The 18503-nt window shown below is 36.8% G+C and overlaps 1 protein-coding gene across 1 annotated transcript in view; it reads right to left on the bottom strand.

Moving 5' to 3' along the window:
* Positions 1–18503, bottom strand: part of LOC128547220 (uncharacterized) — a 41927-nt gene that overhangs the window by 5681 nt on the left and 17743 nt on the right. Inside the window, exons 8-19 of the mRNA XM_053519192.1 lie at positions 17830–18002; positions 14005–14238; positions 13490–13538; positions 11469–11684; positions 10385–10497; positions 9731–9814; positions 7517–7770; positions 6726–6873; positions 6218–6380; positions 5433–5854; positions 5083–5255; positions 815–948 (exon numbers count right to left, since the gene is read on the bottom strand). Coding sequence (XP_053375167.1) covers positions 815–948; positions 5083–5255; positions 5433–5854; positions 6218–6380; positions 6726–6873; positions 7517–7770; positions 9731–9814; positions 10385–10497; positions 11469–11684; positions 13490–13538; positions 14005–14238; positions 17830–18002 — 2163 coding nt within the window. The remainder of the gene's footprint in view (positions 1–814; positions 949–5082; positions 5256–5432; positions 5855–6217; positions 6381–6725; positions 6874–7516; positions 7771–9730; positions 9815–10384; positions 10498–11468; positions 11685–13489; positions 13539–14004; positions 14239–17829; positions 18003–18503) is intronic.

Below are 18503 nucleotides of genomic sequence, written 5' to 3'. Positions count from 1 at the left end.
ACCAGTACTAACCTGACCTTCATTGCTAGTCCCTTATTCTTAACATTGCACAGCTGCTAGCTTGCTACCAGTCTGGAATTCTAAACAACTGGAAAAGTACTGTTAAAACACCTGTCTACTGTCCATTGTTTTGCCATAAATAAATGTATTTTCAAGCCTATTAAGTGTTATGTATTTAAAGGGACATAGTGGAGAAAAAAATCCTTTTTATTTCAATAGGGTGTTAAATAATTATGCCAAAAAGTATTAAGTTATTATTTATTATTATTATTATACCAGATTTATATAGAGCCCTTTTCACGATAGATGTTCAAATGCGCTTTACATATAGCAAACGCAGCCATACAGGGCGCGAAATTCATCCTCTACTAGTACAGACACAGAGCGATCTGACCAGAGGGACAGAGTGAGACAAAGCCCCAAGAACAGATAGAGAGAACATTTAAAATACAGACTTGTCCAGCTAACTTAGCTATTTGCGAATAGACAGTCTGGTTCTTTAACGTGCACGGTGTATAGCATCGATATAAGTGAAACCCTCTTTCCTGGGAAGAACCAGTACAGGCCTCTAAGTTAGGTGGGGTGAGTTGGGTTTTACGGTGAATCGACACAAAATGGTAAGTTAGGTGGGAGACACACTAGAGCATATCAGAAATTTCCAGTGCCTGGACCAGGATTCGAACCCCGAACCTCTGGATTGACAGTAAAGCGTGTTACCACTAAACCATCGGCCAACCTAACTTAAGTCTGATAAGAAACATTAGAATTTACATGGCAATTAATAAGCTGTAACAATAAGTAGTGTATATCTCACCATATTTCTGGGTCGGTCCTGTGTCTCAGATTTTGGTTTCGCCAATGATGTGTAGATATTTTCCCATTCCGGTCTTGAAGTATACTGTCCACTTCTCATCATCTCTAAAGTGTTTTCTAACTGACCTTCTGCTCCTGTAGCAAAATATTAATCCCATATTACTTATTTTACCCGTTTATTTATTTTACTTGGACATACTGGCAAAATAAATGTCAAATGGTGACTTTCCAGCTTTAACATGGTGAAGGAAGAATCCATGTGCTGTTCTGAACAATATTTCAGATGAAGGAAGAATGACAAGTTCATTACAGAAATTTAGCAGGATAAGGGTTAAAGCCAAGTTTCAAATCAAGAAGGATAAGATTCTTCAGATAATGTTCAGCAACAATGACCTTTGTATTTCTGTATTTAGAAACAGTCAGATTTTTGACTTTTTGATGTTCACAACCAACACTTAACTTAGATCTGCTTCTGGACATTCATAGATACTATTACTTGATGATTTAACTTAAAAACAGGATTCTTATAGATGTATGCAAACTAACAAAATTTTCAAACAAGAGGGCCATGATGGCCCTATATCGCTCACCTGTTATCATTGCACTTGAGGACAACAAGGTCCTCAGAAAAAATATCTAAGTCCAAAGGACAGGAAAAACAAAGGGAAGAAATTTAACCAAAAAGAAAAAAAAATTCTTACAAGGTACAGATATGTCAAAATACACCTAAAAATTGGAGGTACCATCCATGTCGACCACAGAAAAGTGGTCTCGGTTTTTCCCTACGGCCAATAATAAAAAAGTTACTAAAAATAAGCTATTTATAGTAACGTAAAAGGGAAGTAATTAAAAAAAATGATTGTAAGTGAACAAAAGAAGGATCTGCCAAATAAATCTGTTGACATAAATGAAATTTCAGATCAGTATCTTCATTAGTATACCCATTTTAATTTGAAATAAAGGGAGGTAATTTGACATAAAATCAGTCCATAGTTATCTACCCTCATTGACTCAGTCCAACTAATGACAATAATGAAATTTCAAATAAGTCCTATAAGTACTTACTGATATAAATCCATTTTGATTACAATCAGGGGAGGTAATCAGATATAAAATAACTCTGGAACCTACGAATGGATCTGATTTGTCATGGAATCCAAGATTTATTGTTGTTGAAGATATTTTGGAAGTTTGTATCAAATAAAACCATAAATGATGTCTCCATATGGCTGCAAAAGCCAAAATAGCCAATTATAGACCTTTAAGGGGCCATAACTCTGGAACCCATGATGGAATCTGGCCAGTTCAAGAAAGGAACTAAGATCTTGTGGTGATACAAGTTTTGTGCAAGTTTGGTTAAAATCAAATCATAAACTAGAAAATGCTTTTGTAAAAAAGCGCATGTCTCCCCCAATGCAAAGTCCTATAGGCAAGAAGTCAATAGGGGTCAGGAGCGAAAGTCAAAGAGACACTGATGGTTGGCTGCAATAGGGATCATCTACTTGGCATGTCCAGTCATCCTGCTAAATTTCAACACTCTTGGCCTAGTGGTTCTCAACTCACTGTTCAGGCTCCTGTGTCCTTGACCTTTGATCAAGTGAACTCAAAATAAATAGGGGCCATCTACTCTGCATGTCCAATCATCCTATTAAGTTTCAACATTGTAGGTCAAGTGGTCTCAAGTTATTTCCAAAAAATGATTTTACATGAACAGGCCACTGTGACCTCGACCTTTAATAGACTGACCCCAAAATCAATAGGGGTCATCTACTCGGCATGTTCAATCATCCTATGAAGTTTCAACATTCTGGGTCAAGTGGTTCTCAAGTTATTGATCGGAAATGGTTTTCCATGTTCAGGCCCCTGTGACCTTGACCTTTAATGGAGTGACCCCAAAATCAGTAGGGGTCATTTACTCTGCATGAACAATCATCCTATGAAGTTTCAACATTCTGGGTCGAGAGGTTCTCAAGTTATTGATTGGAAATGGTTTTCCATGTTCAGGCCCCTGTGACCTTGACCTTTAACAGAGTGACCCTAAAATTGTTTGAGGTCATCTACTCTGCATGACCAATCATTCTATGAAGTTTCATCATTCTGGGTCAAGTGGTTCTCAAGTTACTGACCGGAAATGGTTTTCAATGTTCGGGCCCCTGTGACCTTGACCTTTAACAGAGTGACCCCAAAATCGTTAGGGGTCATCTACTGTGCATGACCAATCATCCTATGAAGTTTCAACATTCTGGGTCGAGTGGTTCTCAAGTTACTGACCGGAAATGGTTTTCAATGTTCAGGCCCCTGTGACCTTGACCTTTCACGGAGTGACCCCAAAATCAACAGGGGTCATCTACTTTGCATGACCAATCATCCTATGAAGTTTCAACATTCTGGGTCAAGTGGTTCTCTAGTTAATGATCGGAAATGGTTTTCCATGTTCAGGCCCCTGTGACCTTGACCTTTGACAGAGTGACCCCAAAATCAATAGGGGTCATCTACTCTTCATGATCAATCATCCTATGAAGTTTCAACATTCTGGGTCAAGTGGTTCTCTACTTATTGATCGGAAATGGTTTTCAATGTCCAGGCCCCTGTGACCTTTACCTTTGACGGAGTGACCCCAAAATCAATAGGGGTCATCTACTCTTCATGATCAATCATCCTATGAAGTTTCAACATTCTGGGTCAAGTGGTTCTCTAATTATTGATCGGAAATGGTTTTCAATGTTCAGGCCCCTGTGACCTTGACCTTTGGCGGATTGACCCTAAAAACAATAGGGGTCGTCTACTCCAGCAGCCCTACAACCCTATGAAGTTTGAAGGTTCTAGGTCAAATGGTTCTCCAATTATTGCTCGGAAATGAAGTGTGACGTACGGACGGACGGAAGGACAGGGCAAAAACAATATGTCTTCCCCAGAGGGGGGGTAGGGGGGAGAGACATAATGAAGTTGCTATTGTGCAGACAAGGTCAAAATAGCTCATTTTGGCCCTTTCAGGGGCCATAACTCTGGAATTCATTAAGGGATCTGGCCGGTTCAAGAAAAGAACTCAGATCTTATGGTGACACAAGTTTTGTGCAAGTTTGATTAAATTCAAATCATAAATGAAGCTGCTATTGTGCAGACAAGGTCAAAATAGCTAATTCTGGTCCTTTCAAGGGCCATAACTCTGGAACCCATAATGGAATCTGGCCAGTTCAAGAAAGGAATCAAGATATTATGGTGATACAAGTTGTGTGCAAGTTTGGTTAAAATAAAATCATAAATGAAGCTGCTTTTGTGCAGACAAGGTCAAAATAGCTAATTCTGGCCCTTTCAGGGGCCATCACTCTGGAACCCATAATGAATCTAACCAGTTCAAGAAAGCAACCAAGATCTTATGGTGATACAAGTTGTGTGCCAGTCTGGTAAAAATCAAATCATAAATAAAGCTGCTATTGTGCAGACAAGGTCAAAATAGCTAATTTTGGCCCTTTCAGGGGCCATAACTCTGGAACCTATAATGGGATCTGGCCAGTTCAAGATTATGGTGATACAAGTTGTGTGCAAGTTTGGTTAAAATAAAATCATAACTGAAAGCACTATCGTGCAGACAAGAAATTGTTGACGCACGGACGGACTGACGACGGACGAAGGGTGATCACAAAAGCTCACCTTGTCACTATGTGACAGGTGAGCTAAAAAGAAAGGAACTATTTTTGAGATTGATTTGAAAAAAAGGCATGTCTCAAAAGGGTGGTTCATGGAAGGGTGAAGTCATATATAACACCAAGTCACAGTAAAAAGAAATGTTTTGGACTTGAATCAACATGACTGAAAGTTCAATGTGTTCTGTATGTTGTTTATTTAAAGCAAAAATCTGTACCAAGCTTTTTCAATCCTTTATGGGAGTAAAAGATATGGTGTGGACATGAAAACCTATCTATTTGACCTTTGACCTCACCCACATTGTGTTCTTCACTTAACCTAGGGGAAACACAATTATAAAAGGTCATTTCAGCAAATGTCTTGTGTTGGAGAGTATAAGTAAAATCAATCTTTCATTTACCTTTAAAATTCAAGTGCTAATGAAAAATCTATTTTGGCCAAAATCCAGTTATTTTATGCCCACAAAAATAAATGATTCTGAAATATTTCCTATTACTTGTTAGTTGTCTATCAAAGCATTCATACTTATTCTATCTGTTTATTGTAAGAAACACAAAAGTCTTCAGATAACATATGTTCATACATGTAAATGACAACAACTGAATAAATCTACAATTTTCTTACCTTTACTGGTATTATTTCCTTTTTCTTTTGCAACAGTTTTCCCCTGTTTAACTTCTTTTGAGTGGTCGCCAACATCACCATTAACCAAATTTTTCTGCTTCCCAGACTGGTTCTCTGACTTTCTTGGAGTCACAGTCACTGACTTATCAGCTTCATTGAAATCAATGTTAAATCTGGAACATTGTTAAATATTATGATTTGGACTTGTGTGACTTAAGACAAAATTTCATCTGTTAAAGGGTAAAAAGTATGAATACAAACACAGATTACAAATCACTACTGAACAACTGTCAGGAGAAAAAAAGACCTAATTTAATACTTCTAATTTCTGTAACTCAAATTATACAAACCTAGTTGAGCTGTCGGCAAACTCATCCCTTCTTGGTGGAGTTTTCTCCCTTTGTCTCCCACTCTCCCTCTCCGACTTTTCCTTCCCTCTATCTCTTCTATCATGATCTTTTGTAGATCCTCGATCTTTAGACTTTGAACTTTTCTCCGATTTCCCTGACCCAGATCGTTTGGAACTTGACTTGTCAGATTTTACTGGGGTTTGGCTAGACTTTGTTTTGGCTACACTAGAGTGACTGCTAATACTGGGTTTTTCCTTACGCCCTCTCTGAATTCCAAGATCTGGGTTATACTCATCAGCGCTGGATGGCCGCTCACTACCATAAAACTTCTTCTGAAGTTTCATTTGTGGTGGAGACAAACTTGGTTTCACGGCAACTGCCTGACGCATCATGTCTCGAAGCTTGAACAACTCTCTCTCTGCCTGTAAATATATTTGTATCAAATTCAGATATATTTTGTACCTATCAGATCAAAGACTGGATACTGGTTAAATAGTTTTTTCTTCACATTTCATTATTGTATACAAAGCCTTTCCTAGCTCTGTTTACCTTTGTTCTGAGAAAAAAAAAAGAACATACTTACCATATTTCACAATGTATGAATTACAAAAAAGATACCCTTTCGAAACAATTTGGATAGCTTATCATTCTCTTATACATAGCTGTGAATTCATCCCTCTCTACTGAATAAAACCCATAAATCACAATAAATTCAGGTCATAGGTTATCATGTGTGAACGTTCTTATGCCACCTATAACTACTTCTTACAGAAGATTTTTTTTACCTTTAACAGTGGAGAATAATCTGATACTTCTGACCCTGCTTGACTACTGGGTGAGAGTGATCTGGTTGGAGTTAGCTCCCTTCTAGGTGGTGTCACGTCTCTTCTAGGTGGAGTTCTGTCCCTTACTGGCCTTTCCTCTGCATCTTTTCTTCTTGACTGTGATCTAAACATAGAAGGGTTAAAAATTGGACTAATAAATATGTAAATATGAGAGTATACAGGGCTCAATGTGACAACAAATGAAGGAAATGAAGCAGGGGACTACCCTATGATACCAATAGTTGGTGAACTTAAAATACCAAATCTGCTACATTCGCAAGATTATTCCCATCTAAAAATGCAACAGAATTCAAGCAATTGCTTAACAATGTATTTACATGACAAAAGTTATGTCAGTAAACAACGAAACAAAGTCTCAAGTGACAATAGTTAAGGCATTCCAAGGCAGAAATGTTTTGATTTATGCATTCCAAAAATCTGCTAATTTAATTACTGGAAATTAACATACCTGTTTGTAACATCTTCTCTTGAAGATGACAAAGAAGAATCTTCTCTGATATGTCTAGCACCTGTGGATTTATCTGATTGTCTCCCTTTACTGGACTCTCCAGTCTCCTTCCTCCTAGATTTGGATTCCTTCTTCTCTTTTTGTACAACTGAAAGTTACAGGTACAAAACAGATCACATAAACTGCCTAAGCATACTTTTTACATGACAGATATATATCTCATTTTATATTACTAGTCTGCAGAGGCCACAGATGACTGGATAAGGCCACACATGACACTCGCATACAGCATGGCTTTAACAGTAAATCAGTTACATGGTATGCAAGTGATACAAGATACAAATTTTATTCAAAGTCAGTGTTACATATATAGACAACATTAGCTATGTATAGCTACTGACTGACCTAACGGTAACTGGTTAACCTAAATGAAGTTCAGGGATTACACAAGTATGTTAAGTAACTGAAAACTTATAATATAAAATAAGAATTGAATTATGAATGATTTCAGACATACTGTTGTCTGTAATAAGGGAACATTTCCAATGTTCACAACCCCTCAATGCAGTCATGCTTACCAAGTAAGACCAACTAATTCGGACTCTCTTACAATATCTATGAACGACTATCTTCACATTCTTCAGGAAACACACTTTTACAACAGCAGATTCTGATATAAGCACAACTGATGTAAAATAGCAAGAATTCGTAAAGAATAGTGTTAGAAATTTAGAAATTAACTCCTTTAAATAAATATGTCTCATTATGATCTCATCGCGACTTTTGCTTACCTGACTGTCGGCTAATATTCAGTTCTTCTGTTCTAGATCTGTTAGTCTCTGCAGATTTTGGACGTGATTTCTGAGCCGGGGTCCAGTCCTTCAATGAAGTAGCAAACCCTGGGACCCTACTATCTATGGTTCCTGGCTCAGCCATACTGAGGGATGTATCATGAGCAGCAGAAGATGTTGAGCGAGGTTTGAGACTGTTTTGGACTTCTCGTGGAGAGGATGGGCTTCCAAATGATTCATGTAATGCTGATAAACTGTAGAAAAAATGTGACAGCTTAACAAACATGGCAAAAGATAAAACATCTACACCAAATCCATGTTAAGATGCCAAACCTACTAATGTCTGGTTTCCATGTGAAGCAAATGTAAAAGTGATAGAAAAAGCTGATACCATTTTATTAAAAGGACAAATATTTGTGTTTATGGATACGAGATTATGCATTTCCAGGAAACACAATGTAAAAATAAACTCCTGTGCTTCACCTGTAAGTCTGGCATATTAAATGGACACAGATGTATCTAAACAGATTTTCTTGAACTGTCAAGAAAAAACAACAAAATCCTAAGGTAAATGTGTTGAAATTTAACAAGAATTGTCCATAAGACGGCCAATGCTCACCTATTCAAATTGTTGTTCCAGATGCAGGAATATTACCCTTCATGTTAAAATATCTATAGAGTTTCAATCAAGTATCTGCATTAGTTTTGGAAACAGTAATTTACATGCAAAACTTTAACCAGAAGTTATTTTGTTCAAAAGGGGACATAATTTTGCAAAATACATGGCAGAGTTATGGGACTTGATGCTATGACCTAGTTTTATTAACCCAAAGAAACATGTGGTTTCAATTCAATGTTTGCATTAGTTTTTGAGATAGTAACTTGTATGCATAATATTAAGCAGGATTTTCTAAGTCCCAAAAGGGGCATAAATTGGCCAAAATGCACGTCAGAAATATAGGACTTCATGCTATCACCTAGTTTTTAAGCCCCAAAGACACATATCTACATTAGTTTTGGAGATAGGAACAACGCAAAACTTTAACCAGGATTTTCTAAGTCCAAAAGGGGGTATAATTTGGCCAAAATACATGTCAGAGTTATGGGACTTTACCCAGTGAGGTTGATAACTGACCAAGAAAAAGAAAAATAGCTTCAAAGCTATATGCCTTTAAATGAGAGCTGTATGTACTTGTATGCAAAATTTTAACCAAGGTTTGACGCTGATGCTGACACCAGGGTGAGTAGAATAGCTCAAGACTTCTTTGAATAGTCAAGCTAAAAAATGACACAAACATATAAAGCTGATGTAAAGTTTGTCTCTCTAAAAGACAGTGAAAGGAGTTAGTGTTAGACAAAGCAACTTTAATGCTGTCATCCACTATCTCCTATAATACACCAAAGCATGATTCACACAGTATAACAGTAGAGAAAACCAGAGAAAATCTTGTTATCTCTTTACTGCCTGTCATGGTAGGAAAAACACATTATTTGTCACTGCATTTTGTTTTCTTCAAGTGACAATTAAATACACACTTTAAGGTTACAATAACTGAAACAAAGTGTTAGGCTCATAAAACAAACAACATATACCTATCCTACCAAAATATCACACAATGTTAGGACTCTGAAAAAGGCTACATTACTCTATAACACTATAACAAACTTTCACAAACATACTTACACACTATAGATTGGAACATGAAAGATATAGTTGTACATGTAATTTTCTCTACTAAATTATACAGATCCAAAAGAAGATAAATTTAACATTGAACTGATATTGAGAACATCTGCCTGGCTCATAGATCAATGTAGTACCTGTGGACTGAAAACCTTGCACACTATTGGGCTTAGTAAGTAGGCAGAACAACAACAGATGTTTTCCTACGATTAAGATGGAGTTTTTTTTTTTTTTGGTTGTGTACAACGTCACACCAACATAATTATAAGTCATACGGCGACATTCCAGCTCGTTGTGGTGAAGTAAAACCCCCTGGAGCCTCTTCAGGCATCATTTCAGACAGGGTTAGGCTCCTGGGTAGAACCACAGACTTTACATTAACTGATTAAATCAGCTAGATGGCTTCCTAACAAGAAGGGCAGGTTACAAACCCACAGCAGTTACGGACAAGTGACTTCAGCGACATTAACCACAGAGGTCCCCCATAATACGAGTTCAAGCAATCACACTTTCATTTCTGAAACACTTACTTCAGTGACTGTGTAACTTTGTGTCTAAGGTTGTCGTTTTCTCTTCCTAGACGTTTATTTTCCAGCTCTAATTTTGATATGGTCCTGTAACGAGAATGAAGAATTATATGATATACCACAATAGAGGTGCACAAAATTCATGCTCAAAATTAAGATATGTTTATTCTTAATCACAATGCACTTCTGGGCAGTTCAGGTATGGACAAGTATCACAACCAACATTCTGCAAGCCGGTTAGATAGCTTCTTCACATGAATAGTTCTATGTCCCAAGCAGGCTTTAAACCCAGTGTTAAATGGCAAATTTGCCAATTAATTTAAAATCAGTGACAATAGCCACTTGCAAGACACATTATCAAAATTGCAAACATAATAGATACTATAGGAAAATTACTTCACCATGTAATAGTCTGTTTTTGTATATGAAAACAAAAATTGTATATGGAAACAAAAACAAAAAAAACAAATGATGCTATATAAACCAATCTGCTTCAAATATATGTAAAATTTGGACCATTTTAACATGTTAAGGCTTGTTCTTGTTAAAAAAAAACAACAACAAAGAACAATAAACAAATGTTTCACAATGGCAAACAATTTAGGCCAAGTATACAGAATATTTACAACACAAATACGTAACAAATATACCATTTACCTATTAAGTTCTACAACTTCTGTCCTGGTCTCGTAAAGTTTGTTCTCTGTGGTACTCATCGTCTCCTGTAACAGTTTGAATTCCCTCTCCAAGGACTCGTACCTGTCGTTCATCTGAAATATCGCATCTATACACATTTTCCATTGAAACAAATACCCCTTAATAATTCTACCAGAAATGCATTTTAAATGAAATATACAGGTTCATTTGTTACATTAATATGAGCCGCCATGAGAAAACCAACATAGTGCGTTTGCAACCAGCATGGATCCAGACCTGAGCCTGCACAGTCTTGTCAGGATCCACACTGTTCACTTTCAAAATCTATGGCAATTAGAGAAACTGTTAGCAAACAGCATGGATCCTGACCATACTGCGCGGATGCGCAGGCTGGTCTGGATCCATGCTGGTTGCAAACGCACTATGTTGGTTTTCTCATGGTGCGGCTCATATATATTCTAGACTTTAATGGTTATAAATGCCTTTTCCAAAACATTTCACAATTTATGCAAAATATTATAAAGCAGTATTTCTAGCACACAAAGTGGTTTACTTCCATTATGGTTAATGGTACACCTCAGAAATTATTCAATTATTAACATAATTTACTGCAGATATAGGTTTTTTATGAGAAAAAGTTTTGAACATTTGTACGTAAAACTGTATGAAAACTACTTTATTTAAATAGTGACACCTAAGAGGCATTCTGATATAAAGTATGCAATATAACACAATCATGTTTATCTGTGTACAAGTATGAAACCTCAACTTTTCTCATATGAATGAACACTACTACAGATACCATAAATCATGATTTCTCACATTCTAAATGAATCAAAGTTTTTGTGTTTTTTTTTGGTTTTAGGTCTATGTTGATGATGGAGGATGACCACAGGAGCCCCTCCAAACAATGTTTCAGGCAAAGGCAAGCAACTAGGCAGAACAGTCCACCTATTATAAGCCAGACAGATGGCTCACTCACACCAGTACTTCTACACCCAAAGTGAGGTTTTGAACCCAACTGGTGAAGGCAAGTGATTTGAAGTCAGCAACATTAAACACTTGGATCTGAATTTTAACATACCCTCTGTAATGCTATTTTATCTTGTCTATGCAGTTCCATCTCGTCTTCTAGATTTTTCTTGTATATTTTTACACTGTCTTCATTTGACATCATTTTAGATTCGAGATCATTGATAAGGTCGTCACGTTCCCGACAGTACCTCTGTAGTTCCTCAATGTGTGCTCGATGCTGGATACTCATGGTCTGAGAGTCAGTATACGCTGCCGCATACTCACTCTAAAATAATACATGATCTGCCTGTGAACTTTGAATAAATATTTCTTTATTATCAAATTCATGTTATTTGTACAACATGCAAATCTCAGTAAATAATCCAAAGTTTTACTAGAACTGAAGCATTGAATTGAGTGTGCACTTTCCTTAATAAAACACCATCTGTTAAACCTTAAATTGTGACCACTTTTACCCAAAAGTTAGGGGAGATGACTGCTTACTTGTTCTCACATTAGAACGAAACCCGATGGTTGATTAAAGATCCACCACCACCATGAATGTATAAACTTAAAGGTTGTGTCAGTGCAGACTGCTCTGAGGTCATACTGCACACAATATTTACTCGAGCAGACTTTTCAGCAAGAAGATCACTCCTTGTTTAAAATTTTGAAACTATGAATCTTTGGTTTGTTTTCTTTATTTAAAGGAGTTCATCACAATATTTTGTGCGCAGCTCAATCGCGCAGCAAGCGATAACCACTGTAAAGTTCAGGATTCGCCGCCTAAAGTGCATAATTGTCAGATATGCAGTGCACTCGCGCAAAAAATATCGTATGTACTGACAATATAGGTCGTGCATCCATATTTTACCTTTAAAAGAGATGGTGTTTTATTGGAGGAGTAGTCGTAGGAAGTGCTCGAATCAAATACATTGTGGTCAGCCAATTTGAAAGTAAACTATTTTCGTCCAGTAATGATGCAGCCGACTCCAAGTCAAATAAAAATCCAGAAAATTTTAACGTAGATCTATCTCCTTCAAGTTCAAATGTGACTTCCTAAAAATGTTGTTATACTTTTTGTGCCCCATCCCGCATTTCACGTAGTAAGACCAGAGTTATGGCCCTTGACAGTCAAATTGTACATAAACGGTCTAAACATTTGTGTCGCATATACCTCAAAAGTAATTGCGCCAAGAGTCACGAAACCACACAAGAATTAAATTCAGCATGCGAAGTTGTGCACCAGTGCTTTTATTTGAGGTTTCACTAAGTAAAAACAGATTTATGTCCCTTTGTCCCTTGACGTGGTCAAATATATACGTAAATGGCATGTGAAAGCGTGTGTAGCACGTATCTCAAAAAGTGTTTGACCTAGAGGCATGTAACCTTAAAGGAGCATTATTTCGCATGTGAGTAATAAAACTGGTTAAGAAACTGATAATAACATTGTGCAGTTTGTTTTGTAAGAAAAAAAATGTAAATAATTTTTAGGTGGGTGGGGTAATGAAAAAATACTTTTGTGGGTGGAGTGAATATTTTTTAATTTTTCTTGAAAACAAGCACGGGTTGATATTATTTTTTTGGTTTAGATTTTTTTTGTCTTAGTTCTAGCTTACATAATATAAAATTTAGTAAAATTCTGTCCGCTAGATTTTTCATATCATTAAGAAATACTTCGTGTTTTTCTCAGATTCAGATACTTTCGACATCTGTCAAGAGTAATTTTTCTGAGTTAATATATCTATATGTTGACATTTTATGCATAGTTATAGTGGTTTCATTAATTGTGATGCATAAACAGTAACATCAGAGTGAAACTTTGAATAAATAGTTGTTTGCAGTAGTTTTATTATGACATGTATGTATTGTTTCTTCAGACAAAAATACCGATTTGGTGTTCTGAATAAACTTTGAATATTGAAAAAAGAAGCACGGGTACCTATCATTTTTATTTTTTATTTTAACTTGTCATACATCAATCTATAAATATGCAAAGTTACAAAAAATTCTGTCCGCTAGAAATAATTGTGAAAAACACCTTTAAATCAAACTTTTACATGGACAGATAATATCAAAAACAATACTTACTGCCCTTTTCTCCAAACCATGGTTCTTTTGTTCAAGGGTTCTAATTTGCCTGAAATATGCAATGATCTCTACATTGAAACCAGTACAAGTTAGAAACCATCTCTTATATGATATTTTCAGCTATATAACCTTCCAAAAGGTCAATATGATCTTCTTTTTCCATTTAACTACAAATTCTACCATATCATCTGTTGTTGTGAGAGATGGTCTCTTAACAAAGATTACTTTTTTCACAGCAATTTTTTTCTTTCAAAGGCAAGTTTGGCTTTAAAAGACCAGTTTGGTTTTAACAGACACAACATATTAGACAGTCTTTAGACTTATTGCAACAGTTACAAAGGTGCATAAATCTTTTATTATGAAAACAACAACAACCTATTATAATCAACAAATAACATATATTCTGAAACCAAAACCTGTTTAAATGCCATCTTTTAATATCATCATTATACTTAAGTTAATATACTGCAACTGAATTACAATTCTAATGTTGTAGGCGTGAATAAATATCTTACTTCTGCAATTCTTCAATCTCGTCCTCAAGCATACGACTTTTGTCAGTCAGCTGCCTGTTCTCCGCCTCTAAAAGTTGGCTCTGTGCCGACGAGTGCATTGACGTGTCGGCACTGACTGCCGAGGCATCCATCGTATCAGACAATGCTTTGCGTAATTCTCTCAGCTCATCTTCATAATATGCCCTCAGATCAGCTAAATGTTTGGTATGCTTCTCTCGCAAATTCATACGTGTACTGAAAATATGCAATATTCTCAGATATATTTACAAGAACAAGCTTCAAAACATTAAGTCAAAAATTAAACAAGAGGGCCATGATGGCCCTATATCGCTCACCAGAGTTGATCTGGCCTACTGACCTAGTTTTTGATCTAACATGACCCAGTTTCAAACATGACCTAGAGATCATCTATACAAACATTCTGACCAAGTTTCATAAAGATTAGGTTACAACTGTGGCTGTGGTTACAAGAGTGTTAATAAGCTTTTCCTTTGATCTGACCGGTTGACCTAATTTTTTGACCCCACATGACCCTGATTCGAACTTGACCTAGAGGTCATCAAGACTAACATGCCGACCAATTCTCATGAGTTTCAAACTTAAACTGTGGACTCTAGAGTGTTAACAAGATTTTCCTTTGATCTGGCCTACTGACCTAGTTTTTGACCCCACATGACCCAGTTTCAAACTTCACCTTCAAGACAAGACATCAATACAAACATTCTGACCAAGTTTCATAAAGATTGGGTTACAACTGTTGCCTCTAAAGTGTCAACAAGCTTTTCCTTTAATTTGACCGGGTGACTTAGTTTTTGATCCCACATGACCCAGATTCAAATTTGACCTAGAGGTCATCAAGACAAACACTCTGACCAATTCTCATGACTTTCCAACTTAAAATGTGGACTCTAGAGTGTTAACAAGATTTTCCTTTGATCTGGCCTACTGACCTAGTTTTTGACCCCACATGACCCAGTTTCAAACTTGACCTAGAGATCATCAAGACAAACATTCTGACCGGTTTCATAAAGACTGGGTCACAATTGCGGCCTCTAGAGTGCTAACAAGGCAAATGTTGAGGGACGACGCACGTCACGCAACACACGCCGGACACAATAGCTCACCTTGAGCACTTTGTGCTCTGGTGAGCTAAAAACAGCAGCATGTACAAAATCTACAAAAAACACATAAACAATAACATTCAAGCTGATATACATGTATAAGAAGTACTATGAAATAAAAGCACAGCTAAATTTCTCATTTTATATCCAATTTCTATTGTGTTACTTTTACAATAGATAGTTTTACAACACATTTTACAGTTATTTTTCATGTAAATACTGTCTAGCAATACATAAATCACTTTGTTTTCATTTCTTATTTACAGTAACTGTTACTAATACACAAATGAAAGTATTTCTAGTTTTTCAACAAAAGCACCACCTTTGTGTTGACAACTTGTACAGTAGTGCTTGATGGCAATATGCAAGAAAAGAGAGTAATCATTCCTGATCTTCTAACTCATCTACCGATGATGAAAAAATGTACCTGTATAAAGTTTCAAAGCTAAATTATTCAAGAAAAGATAACCTAAACAAGAGGACCATGATGGTCCTGAATCGCTCACCTGTTCCAACATGACCCAGTTTTGAGTATGACGTTGTTTTTTCTATTATTTGAGAAAGTGACCTAGTTTTTGAGCTCATACGACCCAGTTTTGAACTTGACCTAGATATCATCTAAATAAAAATTCTGACTAATTTTCATGAAGATCCATGGAAAAATATGGCCTCTAGGGAGGTCAAAAGATTTTTCAAATTTTAGACCTACTGACCTAGTTTTTGACCACAGTTGACCCAGTTTCAAACTTGACCTAGATATCATCAAGATGAACATTCCAAGCAATTTTCATACAGATCCCATGAAAAGTATGGCCTCTAGAGAGGTCACAAGGTTTTTCTATTTTTAGACCTACTGACCTAGTTTTTGACCGCAGTTGACCCAATTTCGAACTTGACCTAGATATCATCAAGATGAACATTCAGACCAACTTTCATACAGATCCCATGAAAAATATGGCCTTTAGAGAGGTCACAAGGTTTTTTATTATTTGACCTACTGAACTAGTTTTTGAAGGCACGTGACCCAGTTTCAAACTTGACCTAGATATCATCAAGGTGAACATTCTGACCAATTTTCATGAAGTTCCATTCAAGGGTATGGCCTCTAGAGAGGTCACAAGGTTTTTCTATTTTAAGACCTACTGACCTAGTTTTTGATCGCAGTTGACCCAGTTTCAAACCTGACCTATATATCATCAAGACAAACATTCAGACCAACTTTCATACAGATCCCTTAAAAAATATGACTTCTAGAGAGGTCACAAGGTTTTTTCATTATCTGACCTACTGACCTACTTTTTGAAGACACATGACCCACTTTCGAACCTGACCTAGATATCACCAAGATGAACATTCTGACCAATTTTTATGAAGATCCATTCACAAGTATGGACTCTAGAGAGGTCACAAGGTTTTTCTATTTTTAGACCTACTGACCTAGTTTTTGACCGCACATGACCAAGTTTCGAACTTGACCTTGATATCATCAAGATGAACATTCAGACCAATTTTCATACAGATCCCATGAAAAATATGGCCTTTAGAGAGGTCACAAGGTTTTTCTATTATTTGACCTACTGACCTAGTTTTTGATGGCATGTGACCCAGTTTCTAACTTGACCTAGATATCATCAAGTTGAACATTCTGACCAATTTTCATGAAGATTTTGTGAAAAATATGGCCTCTAGAGAGGTCACAAGGTTTTTGTATTTTTAGACCTACTGACCTAGTTTTTGACCGCACGTGACCCAGTTTCGAACTTGACCTAGATATCATCAAGGTGAACATTCTGACCAACTTTCATAAAGATCCCATGAAAAATGTGACCTCTTTAGTGGTCACAAGCAAAAGTTTACGCACGCACGGACGGACGCACGGACGGACGCACGGACGGACGACTGACGCTGCGTGATCACAAAAGCTCACCTTGTCACTTTGTGACAGGTGAGCTAAAAAACAAGAAACTAGAGCTGCTTTTGAGAAAAGCACAAGTCTCCCACAACTGCCTAATCATCTGAATAGTAAGTCTGTCTTTATATACTGTTTACTCACAGAAAATATACCTTTGAACCTAGAAATACCAATTTTCTAACTTTAAAAGGGCCATAATTCTGACAAAGTGCAAATAGAGTAATGGCTCTAGACCTTCTTACTAATCTAATAATAATAAGAAGTAAGTGTACAAAGTTTCAAAACTATAGCTACAAAGGTGGATCTTGAAAAAAAAAATCAAGAAATTTCAATCTACAAAGTACATGTATATAAAGGGACATCATTCTGACAAAATGCAAGTCAGAGTTATGTTCCCGTTCCGCTTGCTCATCTAATGATGATAAACAAAAATCTTAACCCACATCAATGCTGACACAGAAGAAAAGTCACAGCAGTACCTCCTGCATTTTTTAACCTTTAGCATGCTAGATAAATTGTCATCTGCTGGAAATGTCGTCTGCTAAAATTGTTAAGTTCATTCAATTTGCTCCAAAATTGGAAGAAATATTGTCAGAGTAGCAAACAGCTTGGAACCTGATCAGACGCCGATTTAATCGGCGTCTGATCTGGTTCCAAGCTGTTTGCAAAGGCTGTTAAATTCGCCTGCAGCAGGCTAAGGGTTAAATCATGATTCCTCTGCATGTTTATCTTTATAGCTCAAGCTTTCTAGTACAGAAGAATGCACAATAAAACATTCGTCCTGATTTATACCTCGGAGACAAGCAAGAATCATCCATTCTCAGTAAATCACTGGTTCTGTCCCTCCCGCCTGTTGTTCTAGGTCTCTCTGAGTAAAACTCTGCCCTATCACGGCCCGCTGGCAATGACGAAGATAGCTGGCTGATATCCATTGTTGCTGATGTGTCAACTGACTTTTCTGTTGACTGAAATATGCAAAACTGTATAATATAAGATTAACAACAGCATTTCTTCCTTCACAATATCTTCCTTTTAAATCAGAAAATTTTACTTCAGTGTAATATCACGCAAACATGTTAACCTTTAGCCTGCTGGCGGCAAGTGATTATGCCTTTGCGACCAGTGTAGACCAAGATCAGCCTGCACGTCCGTGCAGGCTGATCATGGTCTGCACTGTTCGCTATTCAGTCAGTGAATTTTCAGTGAGAACCCCTTCAAATAATAAATGGTACTGCCCAAACAGAATGATGGACCAGTCCATTTTAGAAATTAAGCAGGCTTAAGGTTAAACAACTACCAAGATATCATTGTTATGTATGATATAAGCAAGTGTGAGAAATGGTAAGAATTTCTTTGGAGGGGGAGTTGGAGCGATGAGAAGAGAAGGGTATAGGGGAATCTCAGTCACTGTGACCTTGACCTATGACCTAATTGCCCCAAAATCAAGGTTCATCTACTGACAACAG

Source organism: Mercenaria mercenaria, chromosome 12 (assembly GCF_021730395.1).
Source record: "Mercenaria mercenaria strain notata chromosome 12, MADL_Memer_1, whole genome shotgun sequence".
Taxonomy (NCBI): Eukaryota; Metazoa; Mollusca; class Bivalvia; order Venerida; family Veneridae; genus Mercenaria; species Mercenaria mercenaria.
The sequence above is the reverse complement of the archived record's forward strand: the minus strand, read 5'-3'. Positions and strand labels throughout refer to the sequence as shown.